Source organism: Scylla paramamosain, unplaced genomic scaffold (assembly GCF_035594125.1).
Source record: "Scylla paramamosain isolate STU-SP2022 unplaced genomic scaffold, ASM3559412v1 Contig16, whole genome shotgun sequence".
In the NCBI taxonomy this organism is placed as follows: domain Eukaryota; kingdom Metazoa; phylum Arthropoda; class Malacostraca; order Decapoda; family Portunidae; genus Scylla; species Scylla paramamosain.
In genome coordinates this window covers 306,553-333,897 of record NW_026973681.1, presented here as the reverse complement: position 1 = coordinate 333,897, position 27,345 = coordinate 306,553, and the positions used below count along the sequence as shown (strand labels likewise).

Here is a 27,345-nt window from a genome sequence, read left to right as displayed (position 1 = left end):
TGCCCACATGGCCAACCAGAATGATTTATTTTTAACCTTTCTTCTCCCTCTCTCCCTCTCAAGGGAATAATACCACATCTTCCTTCCCTACATTTCTGCCAGTCCTTAGAGAAAGCACCTGCATCGCCTGTTCCTGTCGTCCTCCCTGGTCATTAGTCAAAATAACGACTGCCGTCATTGGTTCCTTCATCCCATTTCCAAGCATCTCATTGGTCATTTCTTCATCCCATGTACATTCTTCATGTACGCGTAGCTAGATCGTCAGTCTTCGAAGAGTCAGTCTTCCGAGAGTCTTCAGAGAGAGTCAGACTTGATCAGTTCACATTCAGTCCAGTTCATATCAGTTCAGAGAGGAGCACATCGGTATCGTCACGTCTGTAATCAATTGTGTCTCGATATCATGTGTGTACATTCTATCCATTATTAAATCTAGAACTTTTATAGAATTTTCTTTTGCTCGCACAAATCAACAATATCAAACCACTACCCACGACCTCCACGCTACCAACAATATCAAGCTACTACGCGGTCCTCCAGAGCAGCCACCACCACACCAAGCATCATCAACAGAGACATTCATCATTTCAACGGAGCGGTAAGAAGTACATCATCAAAACAGTGTGGTCAACATCATCTGGAACACTGGTGACAGCAAGTGGCCAAAATTTACGGAAACAGTGGTAGCAACGGTGTTGTGCGATCGAAGACACGAACTCTCGACTTTCTCAAAATCCAGTACATGCTGAGACAAGAGTATCATAATCCCATCGCAGGCAAGTTGCGAGACGTTGTCATTTCCTACCACGCTCAAATCGTGGGTTACCACACTCTCCACGTGCTATCTTCCCTGCCGCTTCTGCCTCTTCTCCGCTCCTGACTCATCCCCGTGGTCACACCTGTCTGCCATCACACCTGTCGCCGCCTATTCCTACTCATCACGCCGCTCCTCTTTGCTGGTTGCCGTTCATGCTTCTTCCTGAATTGTGGGTATCCCTTGGTTCCTTCTCCGAGCCACCCCCACCTCTCCCATCCGAGTACTCGAGGTCAAGCCTCATCGCCACCACCACTCCCCACCCAGCCCTTCTCAATGCCCGGACTCGCCCAAGGTCATCTTTCCAAGTTTGCTCCCAGCAGTGATCTTCCCAGTCATCTGGGGCCAGATCCACGAAACGGTTATTATCAACCTCCGGCAGCCAAATGGTATCCACGAACGCATAAGAGGTTGGTGTTGCCATGGTAGCAAGGTAGTTACACCACCTCCTGAGGTGGTGTAAGTTAACTCGCCCGAAAACTCTTATTTAAATATTTATGTGCACAAAATAACTTTTCTTTTTATTATTATTTACAAGCTTTATCACCAAGAAAGTATGGTTTTGTGATGCTTAAAGTGAAATCTTGCATGGAACACTGAAAACGAAGCATGAAAAGGAAGAGGCTGATTTGCCCCACACGTGCGCGCTCCCCATTCCGCCTCGCAGCAATAAGTTTGTATTGTGATTAAGTATTGTTTTCGTCGCTTCTCCTGCATATATTGGATATTTTCTTTGCATACTTCCACGTTCGTGCCTTGAGGCGAGAAAGGCGCTTTTGGAATCGCCTTGATTCCTTGGCATTGAGTGATAATGAGCTGATGCTCAAATACCACTTCCCTAGGCAGTTGCCAGTGGGTCCTTCCAAAACGTCATTGGAGACACTGCAGGTAAGATGATACTGGTGTTGCATGCTTCATTCAGCACAGGGGCTGGCTGTTGTGGAAATTGTCAGGGAGCCCTTTCCCTGACCTCATTACTGGTCTATTCTCTTACATTCTTCGCATATACCTTTAGGTACACAAAACATAACTTTAAGGCAAGGAAGAAGTGACCCTGTTCTTCAGGGGGTTCAGGGGATGGGCGAAGGCCACCCAGAGGTTAACAGTGGTTAGGTTAGTCACCGTACACTTTTATATGAAACATTACCTAATCTAACGTAACCACGGGGGCTAGACCCACCCTTAAGGACACTAATATAAGTTAGTATAACTTCTGGAACACCCCTAAAGGATGGGGACACATCTCCCCCAACCTTATACTATATTTTCAGGTTTATCAAGAGGTATATGCAAAAGAATGGAAGAGGATAGACGTGTAATAAGGACAAGAGGGGACTCTAAACAATTACTACTATTTTATTATTTTTTTTTTTTTTACAAATTGCACAATATCCCATTAATAACTTTTGTAGGTGAATAAACTGATGTTCAGTATGGTGAATAATATTTAAGTGTGGCAGACTTTCAAGGGTAAAAGGCATAAAAGTCAATCTACTGCATGCCACGGTTTATAAAGTTGTAATCCAGTGTTAGGAATATGTCAAGATTAGTTCCTAGTGTCAAAATATGTGAATGTATAATTAATAAGGAGGGATGAGGGATGATGCTAACCTTACCAAACGTGCCATCAAGTACACCTGGGTGTACTTGAACGGTGCACTACATATAGAGGGATCATTGAATTTATGTTGCTGATTTTTTTTTTTTTTTTTTTTTTTTTTTTTTTTTTTTTTTTTTTTTTTTTGCTTACAGCAGAAAGATGTATCTTATTTAAAATAAATAAAATGAAAACTAATGGCTTATAATCTGCTTTCAGGACTTACGCAAGTGTCAGCAGGGTCTTCGAGTGTGTGTGCATTGTGTTGAGTGATAAGTCGGTGCAGGAAATCAAGATGCCTTCAACACACCTTGATCAAAGGAGAACTGCACAGCAGTTCTTCAGGATCAAAAATTTCTTAAGAGTTATTGGGACCATTGATGGTAAGATTAACAATAATATATTTTGTTTAAAATTTATTGCTATTGTTATAATCTATCACTTCATCGGTGTTTACTTTGAGTGAAAGGTATCTCACAGCCTCAAGTTCTTGTTAAGCATTAAAAAGTTTTCATATCTTATGTATATTGTGTGCATATCCAGTGCAGGGATGCTATATATATATATATATATATATATATATATATATATATATATATATATATATATATATATATATATATATATATATTAATGGTAGATATATGTAGCTAATATATATATATATATATATATATATATATATATATATATATATATATATATATATATATATATATATATATATATATATATATATATATATATATATATATATATATTAATGGTAGATATATGTAGCTACTGTGTATCATGATCATCCAATACATTCTTTTGTGTGCACAGGCACCCACATTGCCATCAAGGCCCGAAGAGTGGACGAGGCCCTCTACTTTAACTGGAAAAGCTATCACTCCCTCTGAAAATCCAACTTGTTTGTGATTTGAATGGAGTGATCCTCAGCTACTGCTTCAGATTCCCAGGTATATAGTATTATTGCATTACATGTTTACCCAACCATGTATTTTATTGATTTTCATGTGACTGCAATTGGTTACTGGTATTACATAAGAAAACAGTGTGACAAACCTTGACATTAGTTATAGGAGGAGGCAGTAGACACCTGCCAAAACGATAATTACTCCCAGTGAGGTCTAAAGCACTATTCAGGGTGTGCTGTGAACTTATCATTAAACCCAGCTGTGACCTCACTGAACGTTTCCCTTTGTGTCTCACAACACAAGGAGGCAGTCACAGCCTGCCCTCTAAAGACAACTCTCTTCCTCCACACAAAACTACAAGCACCTAAAAACACACACACCCTTCACTCAAAAATTTCAAAATCATCATGGCGACTCCTACACCAGCCTCCGAGTCCCCGTCTGGGGAGGGGACCATAAATGTGCCTAGGTCGGACTGCCTTTCTGTTAACGACCTTAAGTGTCTTGACACCCCCCTCAACGTTCTCTTCATTAACTTCTGCAACATTCGCAGTCTAAGATCTAATTTTCAATCTGTAGAACACCACCTCTCCTCTTCTAAACCTCATCTTCTTTTCCTCCCTGAAAATCAGGTGTCTGAGACAACTGACAGTAGCCCCTTTTCTGTTCCCTCCTACTTTCTCTATCCTCATTTTCGATCCAAAGCTGGATGTTGCCTTTATGTGTGCAATGACTTAACATGCTTTTGTGCCCACGCTCTTGAATCTTCCGAGTTTTCCACCATCTGGCTACGAATACAGAGTCACTCTCAAACTAAATTTATCTGTGCTGTATATCTCTCACCTAACTCCTCTGACTATAAAAAAATTCTTTGACTGCTTAACTTCCAAAGTGGAGCACATTCTGACCCTCTTCCCTTTTGCAGAGATCTCCATTCTTGGAGACTTTCATGGACTCTCCCCAATCACTGTTCACCTCAGCCCCCTTGTGTCAGCACTAGAGGCCATCCATACAATTAATACAACAGACCTGCTCATCTCAGCCACTACTGTCAGCACTAGAGGCCATCCATACAAATTAATGCAACAGACTTGTACACCTCAGCCACTACTGTCAGCACTAGAGGCCATCCATACAATTAATGCAACAGACTTGTTCATCTCAGCCACTTCTGTCAGCACTAGAGGCCATCCATACAATTAATGCAACAGACTTGTACACCTCGGCCACTGCTGTCAGCACTAGAGGCCATCCATACAAATTAATGCAACAGACTTGTACACCTCAGCCACTACTGTCAGCACTAGAGGCCATCCATACAAATTAATGCAACAGACTTGTACACCTCGGCCACTGCTGTCAGCACTAGAGGCCGTACATACAGTTAATGCAGCAGACCTGTTCATCTGAGCCACTTCTGTCAGCATTCCTTATAGTTGTTGTGATGCCAGACACACATTTTTCTCAGAGTGATGAAAATCTGGAATTTTCTTGCTAACAGTGTGCCTGAATCTAATTCTGTTGATGGTTTTAGGTACAGTTTGTCCAATTTCTCAGGTGTACATCTGTTTGATTCTTGCTGGTGACATATACGCTGTGCTGCTAGTCAGATTTATTATTTATCTTGGGCTGATGGCACACTTGCCAGGCAGTTAGATAAGCATGTACAGACTTTGGTGTCTTTTTGATAGTGCTGGTGAGCTGACCCTGAACTGGCCCTGAAGGGGTTCTCTCTTGTGAGACCAGCCAGGTAAAAAATATGTTGAAATGTAGCCACATTTACTATTGTGAAGTATTTACTATTCTTTTCATTTCTTCTCTGTTCACAGGTGCTCTGGAAAATCAATTCAAGGCTAATTATTATTTTTTCTTTATTCATTATCCACAGTTGCCTTGGAAAGTGCATTCCTGGCTGAGTGTGGTGCGTGTGCCTGCTACTCGTGTGGTGGTGCTGCTGCTGCGTGAAGCCTCTGCCGTGGGAACCCACCACAAATAGCTAATGGATTCTGTATGACGGGATCAGCAGCAGACAGAATTGCAGTGATGTATTAACATGCCTAGGTTTGGTCCTAAAGGATTGATTTGATGTTGTATTTACTACTCATTTGTCTGTAGTCTATATAGTTTTACTACTACTGGAGTAGTAGTAAAACTGGGGCTTTTTTTCTTTTTTTATTCAAAATTTTTGTTGCCCCTGGCCAGTGGCCCTCTTACAGGAGAAAAGTAGTAGTAGTAATATTTATTTTTGTATGTGTTTGTGTCTATTATAGTATACTGCACTGTAGGGAAAGTTTTGTGAGGAACACATGTTAATCTTGACAGTCACTGGTTTGAACCTGAAGCACAACTTTCCAGAAACAAGACCTTGCATTTAGTATACAACAAACTAACTTACCAGCTTCCTGTGTTAGCTTAATTCTATCTTGTTTGTATTCTTAATGCTTTGCTTTCTCATTAAAAAAACATTTTCAAAGGCCATACAGATGATCACCAAAATTCTCATGGGGCATTTTCTTTTTCTCTTGCAAAATCCTTGCATTGTCACTCATGAAAATGCCCCTGGAGACCACAACAACACCACCTGAGTAAAGATAAAGGTGAAAATAATGATAGTGGTTGTGGCAGTGGTGGTGGTGGTGGTGGTGGTGGTGGTGGCGGCGGCTCTGAGGAGAATTAAGTACTAATATCAGAAGGATGTGGTTTTCATGTTGCAGAAGAAACCAGATGGAAAAAAAGTGTGTGTGTGTGTGTGTGTGTGGGAGAGAGAGAGAGAGAGAGAGAGAGAGAGAGAGAGAGAGAGAGAGAGAGAGAGAGAGAGAGAGAGAGAGAGAGAGAGAGAGAGAGAGAGAGAGTGGCTGGGTTAGGGAGAGAGAAGAGAAAGAGGTAAGTGGAGATATGGAGGCAAGGGAGAAGGAAGAAAAAGCAGAGGAGTTATGGGAGAGATGGAAGAAAGGGAGGAGGAGGGAGGGAGGGTAGATGAGCAGTATGTAAGTGAGTGTGAGTGGAGTCAGCATATAAAAGGGAGAGAAATGAATACTCTAAGGAGGGAAGAAATAAAGAATTCATGAAAAGACATTATAGACATATGTAAGGATGAAAAAAGGATGTTCTATAGAATGGTAAAATGAAGAATAAGAATGGGTTCAACAAACTGAAAATAAATGGTAAACATGTTGAAGAAGAAGCACAAATTGCAGAGGTTTTGAATGACTTCTTTCAGTGTCTTCATTGGAGAGGGAACATTTGGTAGACTGGTGACAGCAGATGTGAGAGTAGAAGAGTGAGTGAGATTGAGGTAACAGTGGATGAGGTAAGAATAATGATGGAAGACTTGGATGTGAGGAAGGCACAGGGACCTGATGGAGTGTCTGATTGGGTGGTGAAGGAATGCAGAGATCAACCTGCACACATGATTTACAAACTCATCATAACTTCATTAAGGGAAGGAGTGGTGCCCAACATTGGAAAAAAAGCAGGTATAGTCCCCATATATAAGAGTGGAAGCAAAGAAGAACCATTTAATTATAGACCAGCATCATTAACAAGTGTAGTGGCAAAATTGTGCCAAAGAATAGTGAAGCAAAGATGGAGTGAATATCTGGAAAAGAGAGAAATATTAACAGACAGACAATTCAGATTTAGGAAAGGAAGGTCATGTATAACAAATTTAAGATGTTTCTAATCCTGTCATAGATATGGTACAAGAAAGAGAGGGATAGGCAGATTGTGTTTATTTTGATAAGGTGCCCCACAGCAGACTGTTGTGGAAATGAGAAATGTATGGTGGGCTGAGAGGAGCACTCCTACATTGGATCAGTGACTTTCTGAGAGGAAGGGAAATGAGAACAGTGGTCAAAGATAAAAAGTCATCATGGAGAGAGGTAATTAGTGGTGTTCTGCAGGGTTCAGTACTACCACCAGTCATGTTTGCTACCTGTGTGAATGATGTGATGGAAGGGGTGAATAGTTACATGAGTCTGTTTGCTGATGATGCAAAATTGATGGGAAAAGTGGAGAGGACAGGATTGTGAAGCTCTACAGGGAGATCTGAATGTGATTTGGGATTGGAGTGACACTTGGAAAATGGAGTTTAACATAAAAAGATGAGGAGTGCTGAAGTTTGGGCATAGTTGTGTGATGCCAGTCTTCAGTTATAAATTGGGTAATGAGGAAATAAAAGTGAAGAGTGAAGAGAAAGACCCTGGAATTACTGTCACCGATAAGTTGTCCTCAGAGGTACATGTAAGAAGAAAGACAGGGGAAACATATAATCTGGTGAGAAACATAAGAACAACATTCAACTACCTGGATGAAGAGATGATTAGGGATGTAACTGACAATGATAAGACCTAGTTTGAAATATGCAGCAGCGATGTGGTCTCCCAGCACTAAAAGGGACATAAAGAAATTAGAAAGAAAACAATGAGCAGTGACAAAGTTGCCTCTGACCCTATCAGACTTATCATATGAAGAGAGACTAAAACTAAACCTACCCACCCTTGGAAGAGAGAAGAGAGAGAGGTGATCTGATGGCCTTATATTGGATTTTGTCAGACTGTGAAAAATTGGACCAGAGTAATTTGGTGGTGAGAGACTTTAGAAGCACGAGAGGGCATGAGAAGATGAAGAAGAAGGGTGTGTGTAGGAGGATATTAAGAAGAACAGTTTCCTGCAAAGTACTGCAGAAATCTGGAAACACACACACGCACACACACACACACACACACACACACACACACACACACACACACACACACACACACACACACACACACACACACACACACTTAAAAACATCTGAAAATTTTTACTATAAACTTGTAAATTTGTTCATAATTGTATGACTTCTTATATGTCACCTCTTATGTGGCCTGTTATGACCTCTCAGGGACAGCCTTGGGGGCATCCATTACTGGCAGAAGCCCGAGTGTGCTGAGTGACGGGGCGGCATGACCTTGCACATCAGAGGGTCAGGTCAGTGTGTGCATTGTGCATATTGTGCCTTAGTGGCCTGTCATCTCTCTCTCTCTCTCTCTCTCTCTCTCTCTCTCTCTCTCTCTCTCTCTCTCTCTCTCTCTCTCTCTCTCTCTCTCTCTCTCTCTCTCTCTCTCTCTCTCTCTCTCTCTCTCTCTCTCTCACACACACACACACACACACACACACACACACACACACACACACACTCTTGATCATGTGAAGATGGAGATAGAGATCAAAGAAGAAGTGCCAAAATTCAATGAGGAATATAAAAATGAGAGAAAAAATTATGCTAAGGCAGACTTTACAGGGTTAAAGAAATTCTACGGAGAGCTTGATTGGAATAATTTATTAAGAGGTATGGAGGTGCAGAAAAAATATGAAGTGTTTTTAAGCAAGTTTAGAGAAGGTGTTGAAAGATATGTGCCAAGATATAAGGTAAAAGATAATAAGAAAGTGTGGTTTAATGCAAAGTGTGCAGAGGCAAAAAAGAAAAAGGAGAGGGCATGGAAAAAAAATGAGGAAACAATGGAATGAGATAAATAGAGAAGAATACAGGACAGCTAGAAATGATTATGTTAAAATAAGAAGAGAAGAAGAAAGAAATTTTGAAAGAGATGTAATTGGAAAGTGTAAAGAAGAACCCAAACTTTTCTATAGATATGTAAATGGAAAAATAAAGCATAGAGATACTATTACAAAGCTGAAGGAAAATGGAGAAATTTATGAAACCACACAAGAGATGGCTGAGATACTGAATAAAAGCTTTAAGTCTGTATTTACAAGAGAAACTGCCTTTGCATCACTGGGAGATGAGGAACAACAGAAAGGAATAGAAAACATACAAGTGGAAAGAAAAGAAATTAAAAGACTACTGGAAGAGCTAGATACTAGGAAGGCGATGGGGCCAGACGAAGTAAATGGATGGATATTGAAAGAATGTAGAGAGGAATTGGAAGAACCAATATGGGAGATAATTAACAGTTCTTTAAAGGAAGGAAAAGTACCAAAGGAATGAAAGAGAGCAAATATAGTACTGTTATACAAAGGAGGTAATAAAATGGAACCACTGAATTACAGACCAGTCTCACTCACGAGTATTGTAAGTAAACTCTGTGAAATAGTCATTAAAAACAGATGGGTGCAATATCTTGAACAAGAAAATATAATAACAGAAAAACAATTCGGTTTCAGGAAAGAGAGATCTTGCATAACAAACTTACTGAGCTTTTATACAAGAGTAATAGATAAACTACAAGAGAGAGATGGTTGGGTTGATGCTGTCTATTTAGATCTGAAAAAAGCTTTTGATACAGTTCCACATAAAAGACTCATATGGAGACTGGAACATCGAGGAGGGCTAAAAGGAAAAATACTTAAGTGGATGAAGGATTATCTCCAAGGTAGGGAAATGAGTACAGTAATCAGAGATAATAAATCAAGTTGGTGCGAAGTAACAAGCGGAGTACCACAAGGGTCTGTGTTGGCACCTATAATGTTTCAGGTCTATATAAATGATATGACGGTGGGTTTAAATTGCTACATTAATATGTTTGCAGATGATGCAAAATTGATGAAAGTAATAAAGAACCAAGAGGATTGTGAGGAACTACAGAGGGATATTGATAGAATTTATGAATGGAGTAAACGATGGAAATTAGAATTCAATATAAAGAAGTGCCATGTAATGGAGATGGGAAGAAGTAAAAGGAGACCTTCATGGGAGTATAAGATGGGAGGTATCACAATACCAAAGAGCAAAGAAGAAAAAGACTTGGGAGTAATAATTCAAGACATGCTATCACCAGAAAAACACATCAATGGAATATTTGGCTCTACATATAATTTGCTAGCAAATATCAGGGTGGCATTTAATTACCTAGACAAAGAAATGATGAAGAAAATCATAACACACATGATACGTCCCAAACTGGAATACGCAGCAGTGGTATGGTCTCCACACAAAAAGAAAGATATAAGGAAATTGGAAAGAATACAAAGAACAGCTACGAAAATGATACCTGAATTGGAAGACCTAAGTTACAAGGAAAGACTGGAAGAAATTGGATTACCAACACTGCAAGAAAGAAGGGAAAGAGGAGACCTGATAACAATGTTCAAATTAGTAAATGGCATGGAGAAGATAGACAGAGATGACCTAGTTGTAAAAGTGGAGGAAGGAGATAGACGTACAAGGGGACATATGAAGAAATTAAAGAAGAGTCATTGTTTGGGAGATATTAAGAAATACAGCTTTCCGCATCGAACGGTTGAAATATGGAATAACTTAAAAGAAGAGGTAGTTGCGGCAAAGAGTGTGCACATGTTTAAAGAGAAATTGGACAAATTCGGTTATGGAGACAGGACTAATTGAGCTTTGGCTCGGACCCTGTATTATACAACTAGGTAAATACAACTAGGTAAATACACACACACACACACACACACACACACACACACACACACACAGAAGATGTTGAAGTGGGAGAAGGAATGGCGGAAGTAATAATAATTCAAACAGAAAGGAAGGGAGAAGGAAGAAGAGATTTTGCAGTGGCTTATGTACCCCCAAAGATGAATGCATGGACACAAGAGGATGGAATAGATGGAGAAAAAAGGAGGAAGTGAGAAATGGAAAGAATTCGAGGAGGTAAGAAACGAATATATCAGAATCCTGAGAGATGAAGAAAGGAATGAGAAAGATATAGTTAACAAGTGCAAAGATGAGCCAAAGTTATTCTTCAGATGTGTGAATGGGAAGATGACGTTACATATGAAGATACACGGTTACAAGCGGAATTAATGAACAAGTGCTTCCAGTCAGTATTCACCAAAGAAAGCAAATTTGAAGGAGAAAGAGCATGGCACAGAAACAATGTGATGAGAGAGATACAGGTGGACGTAAGTGAAATTAAGAACATTATGAAAGTTTTGGATGTAAGTAAGGCTCAATGACCGAATGGAGTGTCCAACTGGATACTTAAGGAATGTTGTGAACAACCAGCAGGGAGTATACACAATACCATAGTATGTTCTTTTAAGGAAGGAAAAATCCCTCTAGAATGGAAGAGAGCCAATATTGTGCCCATTTTTAAAAGAGGTAATAAAGAAGATCCATTGAATTACAGACCAATGTTCTTAACAAGTGTGGTGGCAAAAAATAGTGGAAAGAATAGTTAAAAACAGATGGATGAAATATTTAGAAGAAACACAAACATTGACTGACACTCAATTTTGTTTCAGAAGCGGAAGGTCTTGTGTCATGAATTTAGTGAGCTTTTATGGTAAAGCGATTGATATAATTCAAGAGAGAGAGGGATGGGCCTAAAAAAAACATTTGATAAGGTACCACACCAGAGACTGCTATAGAAAATTTAAAATACTCGTATAAGGGGTTTGCAGGGCAACACACTGAATTGGATTACAGACTTGAGGGACAGAGAAATGAGAACAGTAATAAATGGAGAACAATCAGAATGGTGTAGAGTTACAAGTGGAGTACCACAGGGTCTTAGCCCCTGTAATATTTCTGGTGTATGTTCAATATAGTGAATGAGGTTGACAGTTATATAAGTCTGTTTGCAGACGATACAAAATTATTGAAAAGAGTGGAAAACAATATGGATTGTGAAATATTACAGAAAGATCTAAATAAGATATATAAATGGAGTAAGAAATGGGAAATGGAATTCAATGCAAAGAAATGCAAGGTGATGGAATTAGGAAAAAAAGCAAAAGAAGATTGACAAGTTCGTACACCATGGGAGAAGTGGAAATTAAGAAAACCAAACAAGAAAAAGATTTGAGAATTACAATAAGTGATAATTTATCACCTGAAAAACATGTAAACAAAATAGTTTGGGAAACCTATGAGTTATTAAAAAAGATGAAAGGGGCATTTGCATACATGGATGAAGAGATAATGAGAAAGTTGATGGAATATGTGATTCAACCAAACCTGGAATATGCCACAATTGTTTGGTCACCCCATAATAAAAAGGAAATAAGGAAAATTGAAAGGATCCAAAGAGCTGCAACCAAATTGGTACCAAGTTTGAGAGATTTAACCTATGAAGAAAGATTAAGGAGATTGAAGCTTCCATCATTACAAGAGAGAAGAGAAAGAGGGAACCTGATTGCTATATACAGAGCTTTAATAGGTAAGGACCAAGTTGACAAAGAAGACTTATTTGTGTGGGACTTAAGAGATACATGAGGACATGGACTGAAATTGAGGAAAACAAGTAGAAGAGATATCAAGAAATATGGTTTCCCAAACAGAAGCATAGAAATATGAAACAACTTAGATGAAACAGTGGTACAAGCAACAAATATTCATGAATTTAAAATTAAGCTGGATGCTTATACTCGTAGATATGGAGACAGGACAGCATGAGCATATCTCTTTTCCTGTAAAACATAGCTAGGTAAATGCACATTTCCTGTCTCTACTGGCCCTAGGTATGGTAAAGGAAATGTCATGAGTCATACTACTACTACTACTACTACTACTACTACTACTACTACTACCACCACTAGTACTACTGCTACTACTACTACTACTACTACTACTACTACTACTACTACTACTACTACTACTACTACTACTACTACTACTACTACTATTACCACCACCACCACCACCACTACTTAACTACTACTAATACCTCCACCCCATGTTTATTGATGTGTCAGTTAGGGGCTCCATTACTTGGAGGTCATTAGCCCCAGCTCCCGCTAATGACTGTGGCATCCAACCATATCTAATACTCTACGATATATACTCGTATAATATAAACATTAGTTGTTAGCTATAAATTCATTCTACCTCTACTCTATCTACTCTTATGCCACTCTCCACCACTGTAGCCTCGCAGTCGAGGCCTCCTAAGTCTGCAGGTATGGGACTACTACTACTACTACTACTACTACTACTACTACTATTACTGCCGCCATCACCACTACCAACACCACCACCACCACCACCACCACCACCACCATCACCACTACTACTACTACTACTACTACTACTACTACTACTACTACTACTACTACTGCTGCTGCTTCTAGTAGTAGGTAGTAACACAGCAACTACTACTACTACTACTACTACTACTACTACTACTACTACTACTACTACTACCCCTGCTATTATCACTGTTACTACCACCACCACCACCATCACCACTAAATCAGTATTTATTATTTTTCTTCTTGTCTATGAAAAGACATGGAAAAGTGCAGGGTGGTATCATCAGCGTAGGAGTGGATAGGACAAGAAGTTTGGTTTAGAAGATCATTAATGAATAATAAGAAGAGAGTGGATGACAGGACAGAACCCTGAGGAACACCACTGTTAATAGATTTAGGAGAAGAACAGTGACCGTCTACCACAGCAGCAATAGAACGGTCAGAAAGGAAACTTGAGATGAAGTTACAGAGAGAAGGATAGAAACCGTAAGAGGGTAGTTTGGAAATCAAAGCTTTGTGCCAGACTCTATCAAAAGCTTTTGATATGTCCAAGGCAACAGCAAAAGTTTCACCAAAATCTCTAAAAGAGGATGACCAAGACTCAGTAAGGAAAGCCAGAGGATCACCAGTAGAGCGGCCTTGACGGAACCCATACTGGCGATCAGATAGAAGGTTGTGAAGTGATAGATGTTTAAGAATCTTTCTGTTGAGGATAGATTCAAAAACTTTAGATAAGCAGGAAATTAAAGCAATAGGACGGTAGTTTGAGGGATTAGAACGGTCACCCTTTTTAGGAACAGGTTGAATGTTGGCAAACTTCCAGCAAGAAGGAAAGGTAGATGTTGACAGACAGCTGAAAGAGTTTGACTAGGCAAGGTGCAAGCACGGAGGCACAATTTCGGAGAACAATAGGAGGGACCCTATCAGGTCCATAAGTCTTCCGAGGGTTTAGGCCAGCGAGGGCATGGAAAACATCATTGTGAAGAATTTTAATATGTGGCATGAAGTAGTCAGAGGGTGGAGGAGAGGGAGGAACAAGCCCAGAATCGTCCAAGGTAGAGTTTTTAGCAAAGGTTTGAGTGAAGAGTTCAGCTTTAGAAATAGATGTGATAGCAGTGGTGCCATCTGGTTGAAATAGAGGAGGGAAAGAAGAAGAAGCAAAGTTATTGGAGATATTTATGGCTAGATGCCAGAAATCACGAGGGGAGTTAGATCTTGAAAGGTTTTGACATTTTCTGTTATTGAAGGAGTTTTTGGCTAGTTGGAGAACAGACTTGGCATGGTTCCGGGCAGAAATATAAAGTGCATGAGATTCTGGTGATGGAAGGCTTAACTACCTTTTGTGGGCTACCTCTCTATCATGTATACCACGAGAACAAACTGTGTTAAACCAAGGTTTAGAAGGTTTAGGACGAGAAAAAGAGTGAGGAATGTACACCTCCATGCCAGACACTATCACGTCTGTTAGGCACTCAGCACACAAAGACGGGTCTCTGACATGGAAGAAGTAGTCATTCCAAGGAAAATCAGCAAAATACTTCCTCAGGTCCCCCCAACTAGCAGTGGCAAAATGCCAGAGGCACCTTCGCTTAGGGGGATCCTAAGGAGGGATTGGAGCGATAGGACAAGATAAAGATATGAGATTGTGATCGGAGGAACCCAACGGAGAAGAAAGGGTGAAAGCATAAGCAGAAGGATTAGAGGTCAGGAAAAGGTCAAGAATGTTGGGCGTATCTCCAAGATGGTCAGGAATACGAGTAGGGTGTTGCACCAATTGCTCTAGGTTATGGAGGATAGCAAAGTTGTAGGCTAGTTCACCAGGATGGTCAGTGAAGGAAGAGGAAAGCCAAAGCTGGTGGTGAACACTGAAGTCTCCAAGAATGGAGATCTCTGCAATAGGGAAGATGGTCAGAATGTGCTCCACTTTGGAAGTTAAGTAGTCAAAGAATTTCTTATAGTCAGAGGAGTTAGGTGAGAGGTATACAGCACAGATAAATCTAGTACGAGAGTGACTCTGTAGTCGTAGCCAGATGGTGGAAAACTCAGAAGATTCAAGAGCGTGGGCACGAGAGCAGGTTAAGTCATTGCGCACATAAATGCAGCATCCAGCTTTGGATCGAAAATGAGGATAGAGAAAGTAGGAGGGAACAGAAAAGGGGCTACTGTCAGTTGCCTCAGACACTTGAGTTTCAGTGAGGAAAAGAAGATGAGGTTTAGAAGAGGAGAGGTGGTGTTCTACAGATTGAAAATTAGATCTTAGACCGCGAATGTTGCAGAAGTTAATGAAGAAAAAGTTGAGGGGGGGGGGTGTCCAAGACACTTAGGGTCATCAACAGAAAGGCAGCCCGACTTGGGGACATTTATGGTGCCATCCCCAGATGGGGACTCCGAGGCTGGTGTAGGAGTCGCCATTATGATTTTGAAATTTTTGAGTGAAGGGTGTGTGTGTTATTAGGTGCTTGTAGTTTTGTGTGGAGGAAGAGAGTTGTGACTGCCCCCTTGTGTTGTTAGACACAAAGGGAAACATTCAGTAAGGTCACAGCTGGGTTTAATGATAAGTTCACAGCACCCCCTGAACAGTGCTGCACACCTCACTGGGAGTAATTATCGTTTCGGAAGGTGTCTACTGCCTCCTCCTTGGAAAGCAGTAGGGAGTTTGGGAAGGCAATGGGGGATTTGACAAGCCAGTGGAGAGTTTGGGAATTCAGTGGGGAGTTTGGGGAGGCAGTGGGAAGTTTGGGAAGGCACTGGGAGTTGACTGGAGTTTTTAAGACAGACAGACAGAGAGAGAGAGAGAGAGAGAGAGAGAGAGAGAGAGAGAGAGAGAGAGAGAGAGAGAGAGAGAGAGAGAGAGAGAGAGAGAGAGAGAGAGAGAGAGAGAGAGATTATAAATAAAGATACGCACAGAAGCTGATAAACAGGCAACAATGCATAAGGAGACTCCACAACAAGATATCAAGTATTATATCCATGAACAGCACCCACCTACATTCACTCACTAACCAGGCTGATCTGTACTGTACTTCTGTGTATGGCAATGAACTGCAGTAAATATGAACCAGTATTTTTTCTGTCATTCTTGTTCTCTTTTACCTCAGGCAGTGCAGTGCAGACTCCAAGGCTCCCCAAGTGTACAGCATTGTTGTGTGTGTGGATGGGGTGTGTGTGCCAGACTCCTCACACTCTGTATTGGTAGGTTGGGAGAGAGAGAGAGAGAGAGAGAGAGAGAGAGAGAGAGAGAGAGAGAGAGAGAGAGAGAGAGAGAGAGAGAGAGAGAGAGAGAGAGAGAGAGAGAGAGAGAGAGAGAGAGAGAGAGAGAGAGAGAGAGAGAGAGAGAGAGAATCATTACCTGTACATTTGTGTCACATGTATATTTTAGCTATATAAAGTGATTAAGTCCGTGTGTGTGTGTGTGTGTGTGTGTGTGTGTGTGTGTGTGTGTGTGTGTGTGTGTGTGTGTGTGTGTGTGTGTGTGAACCATTTCCTCACTGACACAAGCCCTTCCAGAGACATTTTTCCTTCATTCAAATAAGCCATAGTAATTTCATTTCACTAAGCTAAAATAAAAATAGTAAAACATGAATTAATCTGCATCCATCCCTTCTTTGAACTTTAAGTGGTATGTGTCCTTTGAAAATACCATTAACTTGTATCTTTTTATTCAGCTTGGGCAGCTACAACAGCCAGATTTGTACACCAACTCTCTCCTTCTCTCATCTCTTTCTCTCTCAGCATTCGTCTCTCCCACTTACCTCTTCTCTTCCTCCTCTCATCCTTCTCTCTCTCATCATTCTGACCTTCATTTATTTTTGTCTATGCATGTTTTCTCATATTTGCATGAACTAACTCATTCTCTCATCTCTTTCACTATTCTTCTCTCCATTTATTTCTGTTCTTGCATGCTCTCATTCTCTCTCTCTCTCTCTCTCTCTCTCTCTCTCTCTCTCTCTCTCTCTCTCTCTCTCTCTCTCTCTCTCTCTCTCTCTCTCTCTCTCTCTCTCTCTCTCTCTCTCTCTCTCTCTCTCTCTCTCTCTCTCTCTCTCTCTCTAGCACTCTATTCCCTTCTTCCATTCATTAGAGGTCATCCCCTTACACCCACAGCATGTATTGCACTCATACACATCTCCTCCTCCCTTTCTCTCCCAGTTCTACATGTTTCTCTCATGCCTCATCTCATCTCCTCATCTCATCCTCCTGTGTCACTCTCTCCTTAGTATGGCTGGGCAAGGTCACCTACTATTGAGACAGTAGCTCTTCTTTGGTCATTGCCAGGCTCTCTTTTGGATCTTCATGGCAGTTTCCACAACAGCAAACACCGCAAGCTTGATCACACTGATCTTGTCTCCAGTGAAGCTAAGAGTGGGAATGTTTTTACCAAGTATGTGTTGTGTTGTGGAGTTTTTAGTTTAGTTTTAATCACTGTCCTTCCTTAATCTGTTACTGGAATCATGAAAACACCCTTGCAAACCATAACAACATCTGCTAAAACCTGTTAAAGTATCATTAACCCTTTTAAACCATTACTTGAATCACAGAAACATCCTTGCAAACCCTGACAACATCCACTGAAACTTGTTAAACTGTCACTAGCATTATTAAACCATTACTTGATCATAAAAACACCCTTGAAAACCCTGGTAACATCCATTAAAGTCTGTTAAACTATTACTAACCTTATTAAACCATTACTTGAATCATGAAAATGCTCTTGAAAACCCTGATGACATCCACTAAAGCCTTTTAAATTACCACTTCAATCAGGGGAGCTCCAAACACTATTAAAGCCTGTTAATAAAGAAAAGGCACTGGGATATTGGGGAATGCACATCTCAAGCTGTAGCCTTACCTCACATCCTTAACTCTCATAACAGGGCCTTTGTTGGAGGCGTCCCCTGTGATATAGTGGACGACAACCTGGAGCTCTGTGACACACTGACAAGGGAGAAGGTTACTTGTCGCTCCAAGGCTAAGCTGGTCGGCCCCATGAATGTCACTGTCTGCATTACCGGAAGAGGAGCGTCTGAAGTGACCAAGATAGGAAGGTACGTGGACTCCCAGGACAGGCTGTACCAGTTCCTCACATATGCTGGTGTGTACATATAGTGTGCCTGCACGTGTATGCATGTGAATCTAGTCTTACCTTATGTTACCTAAACCAGTGTAACCTGACTTTATCCTGACTACTGGAAATAACTGTATAGGAATTAAGCTTGTAATGCCCTGTGTTTTAGCATTAGATTGTTGTGTTTTTCTTAGTTTTTACAGGGTGTCCTGCAAGTTTAGGTACACACTTTAGGTATGATAGTTCAAGTAATTCTAAGTTGAAAATACTCTATACACACATGCTGTATTTTGTTTTATTTTGTGAGAAATTAATGTGTAGCTAAGTTGTGAGTTGCGGGAGCCGCTTGCCTGGGTATGCCTCCGCCTCCTTCCTCCCCTCCTTGGCTCGCTACGTACTCGCGTGGTGCTGCGTAGCATTAAGTGATAATTTTTGTGTACATTGTATGCAGTCAAATCCTTACAGGAAATAGCAAATAACAGATAAAATTTTTGTATGTGCCAGTGAAGAAAATGTGCAGGTAACACAACAATACAGTGGTTATTCAGTGCTACTTTTTAAAACACACATGGCAGTTCACTGCAAATGTCATCCCCTTTGACAGTTATCATCTTGACATTTAAATGGCAAGCCTTGTCAATCAAGTGATAGCCAAAGTGCATCTTTTTGCTCCTGTCATTCCTTATCTGCTCTGCAGCTTCCTTAATGCTGTAAATCAACTCCTCTCTGTAACGTGATTTGTTCTTGTATACCAAGGATTTCATGAGTCCCCAAAGGAAAGAAATCTGTTGGTGTTAGGTGAGGGGATCTTGCTGGCTATTCCTGTGGGCCTCCACCACCTATCCTTCATCAGGAGACTGATCCCAGGGAAGCCGCTCCCACAATACACAACTTACAGGTTAATTTCTCACAAAATAAAGCAAACAGCATGTGTGTGTATAGAGTATTTTTGACTTAGGATTAGTTGAACTATCATATCCTAAGGTATGTACCTTAATTCATGGTACACCCTGTATTGTTAGTACACACACACACACACACACACACACACACACACACACACACACACACACACACACACACACACACACACACACACACACTGCGCTGCCCAGCTAATTGGACACATCCACAGCAGCTCTAAGGGGCTACCTAAGTTTTGGTTGTACAGGGGGCCGAGCTTGAGTCCTGTCTCTATAAGAGGGAATTGTGTGATGTGTGAGTGCAGGGGAAGTGAAGTGTAAATTGGGAAGTGAGCAAAAAGGTGAATGGGAGAGTAGTGTATGGGTAAACATTGTCTTGTCAGTGATACCAAGAAGGAAGATGGTGGCGGACACAGCAAATATTTTTGAGGGTTTCAAGGACGAAGACCTCAGTGTAGCTTATACAAATAAACAAATATGGAAAATTGAAGAAAATGTGAAAATATGATAAATTCATAACTTAGCAATAATAAAGACATGGAAGGAAGAGAGAGAGAGGTGGGTGGTGGCAATGTAAAAAGATATCCAGTGATATAATAGAGATGAAGAAGAGGAAGATGGAAAGAGAAAAAGAAAACAAAGAACTGAGAGAAGAGGTGACAATAATGGTGAACTTAAACAAGAAGTACTATAAAGAAATCAAGAAACTCAAGGAAGAGAATGAGGAGTTAAAGAAAGCTTTACAAGAGAGAGAGAGAGAGAGAGAGAGAGAGAGAGAGAGAGAGAGAGAGAGAGAGAGAGAGAGAGAGAGAGATTAAGGTTGGAAAGTGAAAGAGTCAGTGACAGCAAAAGTCAAAAGTTGGAAAGAAGAGAGAGAACAACAACAAAAGGTGAATATAGATAAGATTATAAGGCAACAGCAACAGGAACACAATAAGGACATGGAAAAGCAATTGATTAAAATAATAAAGGAAAAAAGTAATCTTGTGAGAGACATTGTACAGAGAAAGATGTTTGTGGTGGTATTTGGGGTCAAGGAGAAGAACTTACTAATGAAAATAGCTAGAGAGAAAGAAGAGGCAAAAAAGACTAAGGAAATTATAGCAGAAGTGGCGGAGGAAGGAGAGGAGATAGTTTGAACAAATTGAAGAGGTTTACAGAATTGGAAAATACAATGAAAATGGAACAAGACCAATGAAAATAAGATTCATGGCACAAACAGCAGTGAAATATGTCTTGCAAAGAACAAGAAAATTGGCAAAAGTAGAAGGAATGAATAAATATGAATAAAGGAGAGAGAAGTAAACTGAAAGAGTAAAGTAGAGGAAAGTAGTAGAGTAGAGGCCCAGTCAAAAAATGAGGAGAGAACACAAGAACAAGCGAGGAGATTTGCTTGGAAAGTTGTGGACATGAAAGTGAGGAAATGGTGCCACAAAGATACCACACCAAGCAGAAGTTTAAAGATTATGTATACTAATGTAGATGGTTTGGTGTTGAGCCAAACGGAACTTAAAGACTACCTAAAGAACAATAAACCAGATGTGGTTTGTTTAATGGAAATCATACTAAGAGGAAATAAAGTTGGAATTTGCAAAGGTAGGTTGTAGTGCATGGAGGAGAGACAGAAAAGGAAAGAGAGGAAGAGGAACTATGATATTGATAAAAGAGGATATTGTTGTTGAGGAAGTGGAATATGGCGATGGAATGGCAGAAACTTTGAGTGTTGTGATTAAGATCAAATGAAATGAAAAAAAGGAAAGTTACTGTGATGTACATACCACCAAAAACTAATGCATGGGAGACTGATAGATATAAAACTATACAACTAAAAACAAGAAATAGCACAGGAAATGATAAGGAAAAGTAACAAAGTGCTTTTAGTAGGCAGCTTCAACACTAAAGGAATGAACTGGCAGAAGATGGAAGTGAAAGAAAATGTTGGGTCATGGAGTGAACTTATTTTTCATATATGTTTACTTATTTATTTTTTTATGTAGGAGGGACACTGGCAAAGGGAAACAAAAAATCCAATAAAAAAAAAAAGCTCACTGTGATACCAGACCCGGATTGGGTCAGAAGTAGTAGTCAAGAATTGAAGGATATGTGTCTTGAAACCTCCCTCTTGAAAGAGTTCAAATCATAGGAAGGTGGAAATACAGAAGCAGGCAGGGAGTTCCAGAGTTTACCAGAGAAAGGGATGAGTGACTGACTGAGAATACTGGTTAACTCTTTCATTAGAGAGGTGGACAGAACAGGGGTGAGAGAAACAAGTCTTGTGCAGTGAGGCCATGGGAGGAGGGGAGACATGCAGTTAGCAAGATCAGAAGAGCAGTTAGCATGAAAATAGTGGTAGAAGACAGCTAGAGATGCAACATTGCAGCAATGAGAAAGAGGCTGAAGACAGAAGAGAGTTGATGAGATGAAAAGCTTTTGATTCCATCCTGTCTAGAAGACTGGTATGAGTGGAATCCCCCAGACATGTGAATCATACTCCATACATAGACAGATAAGGCTCCTGTACAGAGTTAGTAGCTGGAAGGGTGAGAAAAATAACGGAGATGTCTCAGAACACCTAACTTCATAGAAGATGTTTTAGCTAGAGATGAGATGTGAAGTTTCCAGTTCAGAATATAAGTAAAGATGTTCAGTGTAGAAGAGGGGGACAGTTGAGTGTCATTGAAGAAGAGGGGATAGTTGTCTGGAAGGTTGTGTTGAGTTGATAGATGGAGGAATTAAGTTTTTGAGGCATTGAGCAATACCAAGTTTGCTTTACTCCAATCAGAAATTTTTGAGAGATCAGAAGTCAGGCGTTGTGTGGCTTCCCTGCATGAACTGTTTACTTCCTGAAGGGTTGGACGTCTACGAAAAGACGTGAAAAAGTGCATGGTGATATCACCAGCATACCATGCTTACCATGATGGTGAATACAATGAGACAGTGGGTGAACGAACTTACAAGGTACAAAGAAGAAGAACCATCACAGTTGGACTTAGTGTTTACAAAAAATCCCAGAAAGTAAACCAAGTATACATTGTCTGAGTCCACTGGGAAGAAGTGATCATGTGACAATAGAAATAATGCCACAGGAGGAAAAAGTGTTGCACAGGAATGAACAATTTTGAAATGGGAGACAGAACTATTCTAAGGCAAACTTTGCAGAACTTAATAAATTTTATGGAAAAATTAACTGGGAAGAACTATATAAAGGTAAAGTAGTGCAAGAAAAATGAGATATTTTTGAGTAAGTATAGAGAGGGGGTGCAACAGTTTGTGCCAAGTTATAAAGTGTAAATTGGAAAGCATGAATGGTATAATGGCAGGTGAGTAGAAGCAAAAAGGAAAAAAGGACAGGGCTTGGAGGAAATGATGAGACAACTGAACACAAATACTAGGGAAGAATACAGAAAGGCAAGGAATGAATATGGTATAATAAGAAAAGAAGAAGAAAGAAATTTTGAAAGTGAGATAATAAGAAAATGCAAGGAAGAGCCCAAACTCTTCTACAGATACATAAACAGGAAAATGAAACATAGGGATGACATAAACAAGTTAAGAAGAGAAGGAAGAATTTATGAAACTACTGAGGAGATGAGTGAACTAATGAATGAGAGTTTTCAGTTCACATTTACAAAGGAAACTGATTTTGTGGCACTGAAAGTGGTATCACAGAATGAGGGAATACAGGAAATACAAGTAAAGAGACAACAAATCAAGAAACTGCTGAAGAGCTGGATGTTAGAAAAGCTGTGGGACCAGATCAAGTAAATGGATGGATATTAAAAGAATGCAGAGAACAAATGGAAAAACCCATATGGGATATAATTAACAGCTTGTTGAGAGAAGAAAAAGTACCAAGGGAATGGAAAAGAGCTAACAAAGTCCCAATATACAAACAGGGAAGTTAAATGGAACCATTGAATTACAGACTAGTGTCACTAACAAGTATTGTAAGCAAGCTTTGTGAAATAGTAATTAAAGACAGATGGGTGCAGTATTTAGAAGATGAAAAGATAATTACAGAAAAGCAATTTGGATTCAGGAAAGGGATATCCTGTGTCACAAATCTACTGAGCTTCCATACAAGAGTAATAGATGGAGTGCAAGAGAGGGATGGATGGGTTTGTGCAGTACACCTGGATCTCTAAAAAAGCATTTGATAAAGTTCAACACAAAAGTCTTATGTGGAAGTCAGAGAATGAAGGAGGGCTAAAGGGAGCAATGTTGAGATAGACAGAAGATTATTGACAAGGGAGGGAATTGAGAACAGTAATCAGAGACACTAATTCAAGTTGGCGCAAAGTGACAAGTGAGGTACCACAAGGATCTGTGTTGGCGCCTATTATGTTTCAAATATATGTAAATGATATGACTAGAGGATCTAAATAGTTATATAAACCTTTTTGCTGATGATGCAAAAATAATGAAAATAGTAAAGGATGAAAATGACTGCAAGGAGTTACAAAAGGATATTGACAAGATACATACATAGAGCCAAAGATGGAAACTAGAATTCAATGCCAGAAAATGCCATGTGTTGGAAATAGGAAAAAGTAAAAAGATATCTTCATTGAATTACAAAATGGGAAGAGAAATAATAACAAAAAATTCATGAAGAAAAAGAAGGCACATAAACATAATATTTGGCTCTACATTCAGCTTTTTAACAGACATTAGGGTGGCATTTAACTATTTAGATAGAGAAATAATGAAGAAAATTATAACAAGAATGATATAACCTAAATTGAAGCACGCAGCGTTAGTTTGGGCTCCAAACAGGAAAAAAAGATATACAGAAACTGGAAAGAATACAGAGGATAGCAACAAAGATGGTACCAGAACTGAAAGACTTAAGCTATGAAGAAAGACTTGAAGAGATGGGATTACCAACGCTACAAGAGAGAAGAGTAAGAGGAGACCTGATAACAATGTACAAATTAGTAAACAATATAGGAAGAATAGACAGAATTGACTTGCTATCACAGATGGAGGAGGGAGAGAGATGGGTGAGGGGACATGGGAAGAAAATAAAGAAGAGTGGATGTTTGAGCGGCACCAAGAAATGCAGCTTCCTGTATCAAACTATTGAAATCTGGAATGATTTGAAGGAAGAGGTGGTTGTGGCAAACAGTGCACACATGTTTAAAGAGAAACTGGATAAATATGGTTATGGAGACAGGACAAAATAAACTTTGGCTCGTGCCCTGTACAATGCACACACACACACACACACACACACACACACACACACATACCAACATCACCCTATTCACGTCATACATTATATAACTTCATAAACAGTGTTTCTCATCTGTTTGAGAATAAAATAAAGAGTGGATGTTTGAGCTACATCAAGAAATAGTTTTCCGTATCAAACTCTTGAAATCTGGAATGATTTGAAGAAAGAAGTGGTTTTGGCAAACGGTGTACACATGTTTAAAGAGAAACTGAATAAGCATGGTTATGGAGACAGGACAAAATGAACTTTGGCTCGTGCCCTGTACAATGCAACTAGATAAATACACACACACACACACACACACACACACACACACACACACACACACACACACACACACAGACATCAATGTCACCCAGTTCATATTGCCATGCATTATATAACATCATAAACAATGTCAAACAATGTTTCACATCCATTTCTGATGTTTTTTCACATTTTCCTCACGTGCTGGTGAGTCTTGTGATGCCCACTCATCACAAAACTTCTTAGCCACTCCATTGCCTTCTTGTTTACTGTATAAAACTTTGTGTTCTTGTTATTTATTACATTAATATGCTCTTTTACCATGTTAATGAGGATTTCCTTATCAAAAAATGATAAAGGAGTAGCCCAACAAACCGTCACTTCTTTGCTGGTTGCCATGGTGACTGCAGCAGATGTAAACAAATTCGTGTTTCTCATACATTTTTTTCTGTCAGTGATGTGCTGAGTTGGGCAGGAATATGAGATGTAAGCATTGGTAACCACTCATGCTTGCCCACCCCGCTGATTGACAACCTTGGTGAACTTTGGATTTTTTAAAGTAAGGACTTCCCCACTATCTTGATTGTCTGGTGCAGTTTGGCCAGGTGATCACCAGCATTGGCAGAAGGTTTAAAAGTATGGCAATTAAGCATATGATACAGCAACATCAGAAAATGTCTGTTTCATATAATTCCCCACTGGAGCTTCTCTATTCCTCTTGATTGCCATTGCTTTATGTGAAATTGACTAGGTTTAAATGTGATAAATGCACCTCAAACATTTCAGATTTAGACAAACTCGATATATGCATCATTAATGCACTTCCCTTGAAAAATCTTTGGTGCCTGAAAAATATTGCATTATAATTTGAGAGATGAAGGGCTACATGTAGTACAATCAGCAAATAAGTTATTTTGCATATCTACGGACATAAGTTTTTTTTATTTACTCATGAGGACTATGGTCACAGGTTTCCCTCTCTGTTTAGCAGTCTTAACTCTTTATGATGTGTCACTGGGCTTGTGTAAATAAATAAATATATATATATATATATATATATATATATATATATATATATATATATATATATATATATATATATATATATATATATATATATATATATATATATATATATATATATATATATATATATATTTATATATATATACCAATCGGAGTACAAAAAACTATTGAGCTTATGACAACACTAAATCAGTGCCTAATATTAGCCAGCATGAATGAAATATTTTCATATTGTTTTTGCAGTTTCTTCAAATGCTGGATGCAGACACTTATTCGTATTTCATTATACCATAATTAATGGCTTATAAGACACATGGACTCAAAAAGACGCACCTCAGTTTGGGCAGGCATAAAAAAAAAAAAAAAAGATAAGTAAACAGGTTTAAGCTCTGAACACAAGGGGGTAGTCACAGCCTGCCCTCTAAAGACAACTCTCTTCCTCCACACAAAACTACAAGCATCTAATAACACACACACCCTTCACTCAAAAAATTTTAAAATCATGGCGACTCCTACACCAGCCTCGGAGTCCCCATCTGGGGAGGGGACCATAAATGTCCCCAGGTCGGACTGCCTTTCCGTCGACGACCGTAAGTGTCTTGACCCCCCTCAACTTTTTCTTCATTAACTTCTGCAACATTCGCAGTCTAAGATCTAATTTTCAATCTGTAGAACACCACCTCTCCTCTTCTAAACCTCATCTTCTTTTCCTCACTGAAACTCAGGTGTCTGAGGCAACTGACAGTAGCCCCTTTTCTGTTCCCTCCTACTTTCTCTATCCTCATTTTCGATCCAAAGCTGGATGCTGCGTTTATGTGCGCAATGACTTAACCTGCTCTCGTGCCCACGCTCTTGAATCTTCCGAGTTTTCCACCATCTGGCTTCGACTACAGAGTCATTCTCATACTAAATTTATCTGTGCTGTATACCTCTCTCCTAACTCCTCTGACTATAAGAAATTCTTTGACTACTTAACTTCCAAAGTGGAGCACATTCTGACCCTCTTCCCTTTTGCAGAGATCTCCATTCTTGGAGACTTCAATGTTCACCACCAGCTTTGGCTTTCCTCTCCCTTCACTGACCATCCTGGTGAACTAGCCTACAACTTTGCTATCCTCCATGACCTAGAGCAATTGGTGCAACACCCTACTCGTATTCCTGACCGTCTTGGAGATACGCCCAACATTCTTGACCTTTTCCTGACCTCTAATCCTTCTGCTTATGCTGTCACCCTTTCTTCTCCGTTGGGCTCCTCCGATCACAATCTCATATCTTTATCTTGTCCTATCACTCCAATCCCTCCTCAGGATCCCCCTAAGCGAAGGTGCCTCTGGCGTTTTGCCTCTGCTAGTTGGGGGGACCTGAGGCGGTATTTTGCTGATTTTCCTTGGAATGACTACTGCTTCCGTGTCAGAGACCCGTCTTTGTGTGCTGAGCGCATAACAGAGGTGATAGTGTCTGGCATGGAGGCGTACATTCCTCACTCTTTTTCTCGTCCTAAACCTTCTAAACCTTGGTTTAACACAGCTTGTTCTCGTGCTATACATGATAGAGAGGTGGCCCACAAAAGGTACTT

At 39.9% G+C, this 27,345-nt stretch overlaps 1 protein-coding gene across 1 annotated transcript; it reads left to right on the top strand.

Moving 5' to 3' along the window:
* The first annotated feature begins 771 nt into the window (after window positions 1-771).
* On the top strand, window positions 772-18,450 carry LOC135097271 (uncharacterized). Its single transcript, XM_063999085.1, has 7 exons — window positions 772-1,699; window positions 2,628-2,791; window positions 3,234-3,370; window positions 5,217-5,389; window positions 8,217-8,302; window positions 16,375-16,468; window positions 18,148-18,450. The coding sequence occupies exons 5-7, from the start codon at window positions 8,278-8,280 to the stop codon at window positions 18,377-18,379; spliced, it is 351 nt and encodes a 116-aa protein (XP_063855155.1). The 5' UTR covers window positions 772-1,699; window positions 2,628-2,791; window positions 3,234-3,370; window positions 5,217-5,389; window positions 8,217-8,277; the 3' UTR covers window positions 18,380-18,450.
* The last annotated feature ends 8,895 nt before the right edge of the window (window positions 18,451-27,345 follow it).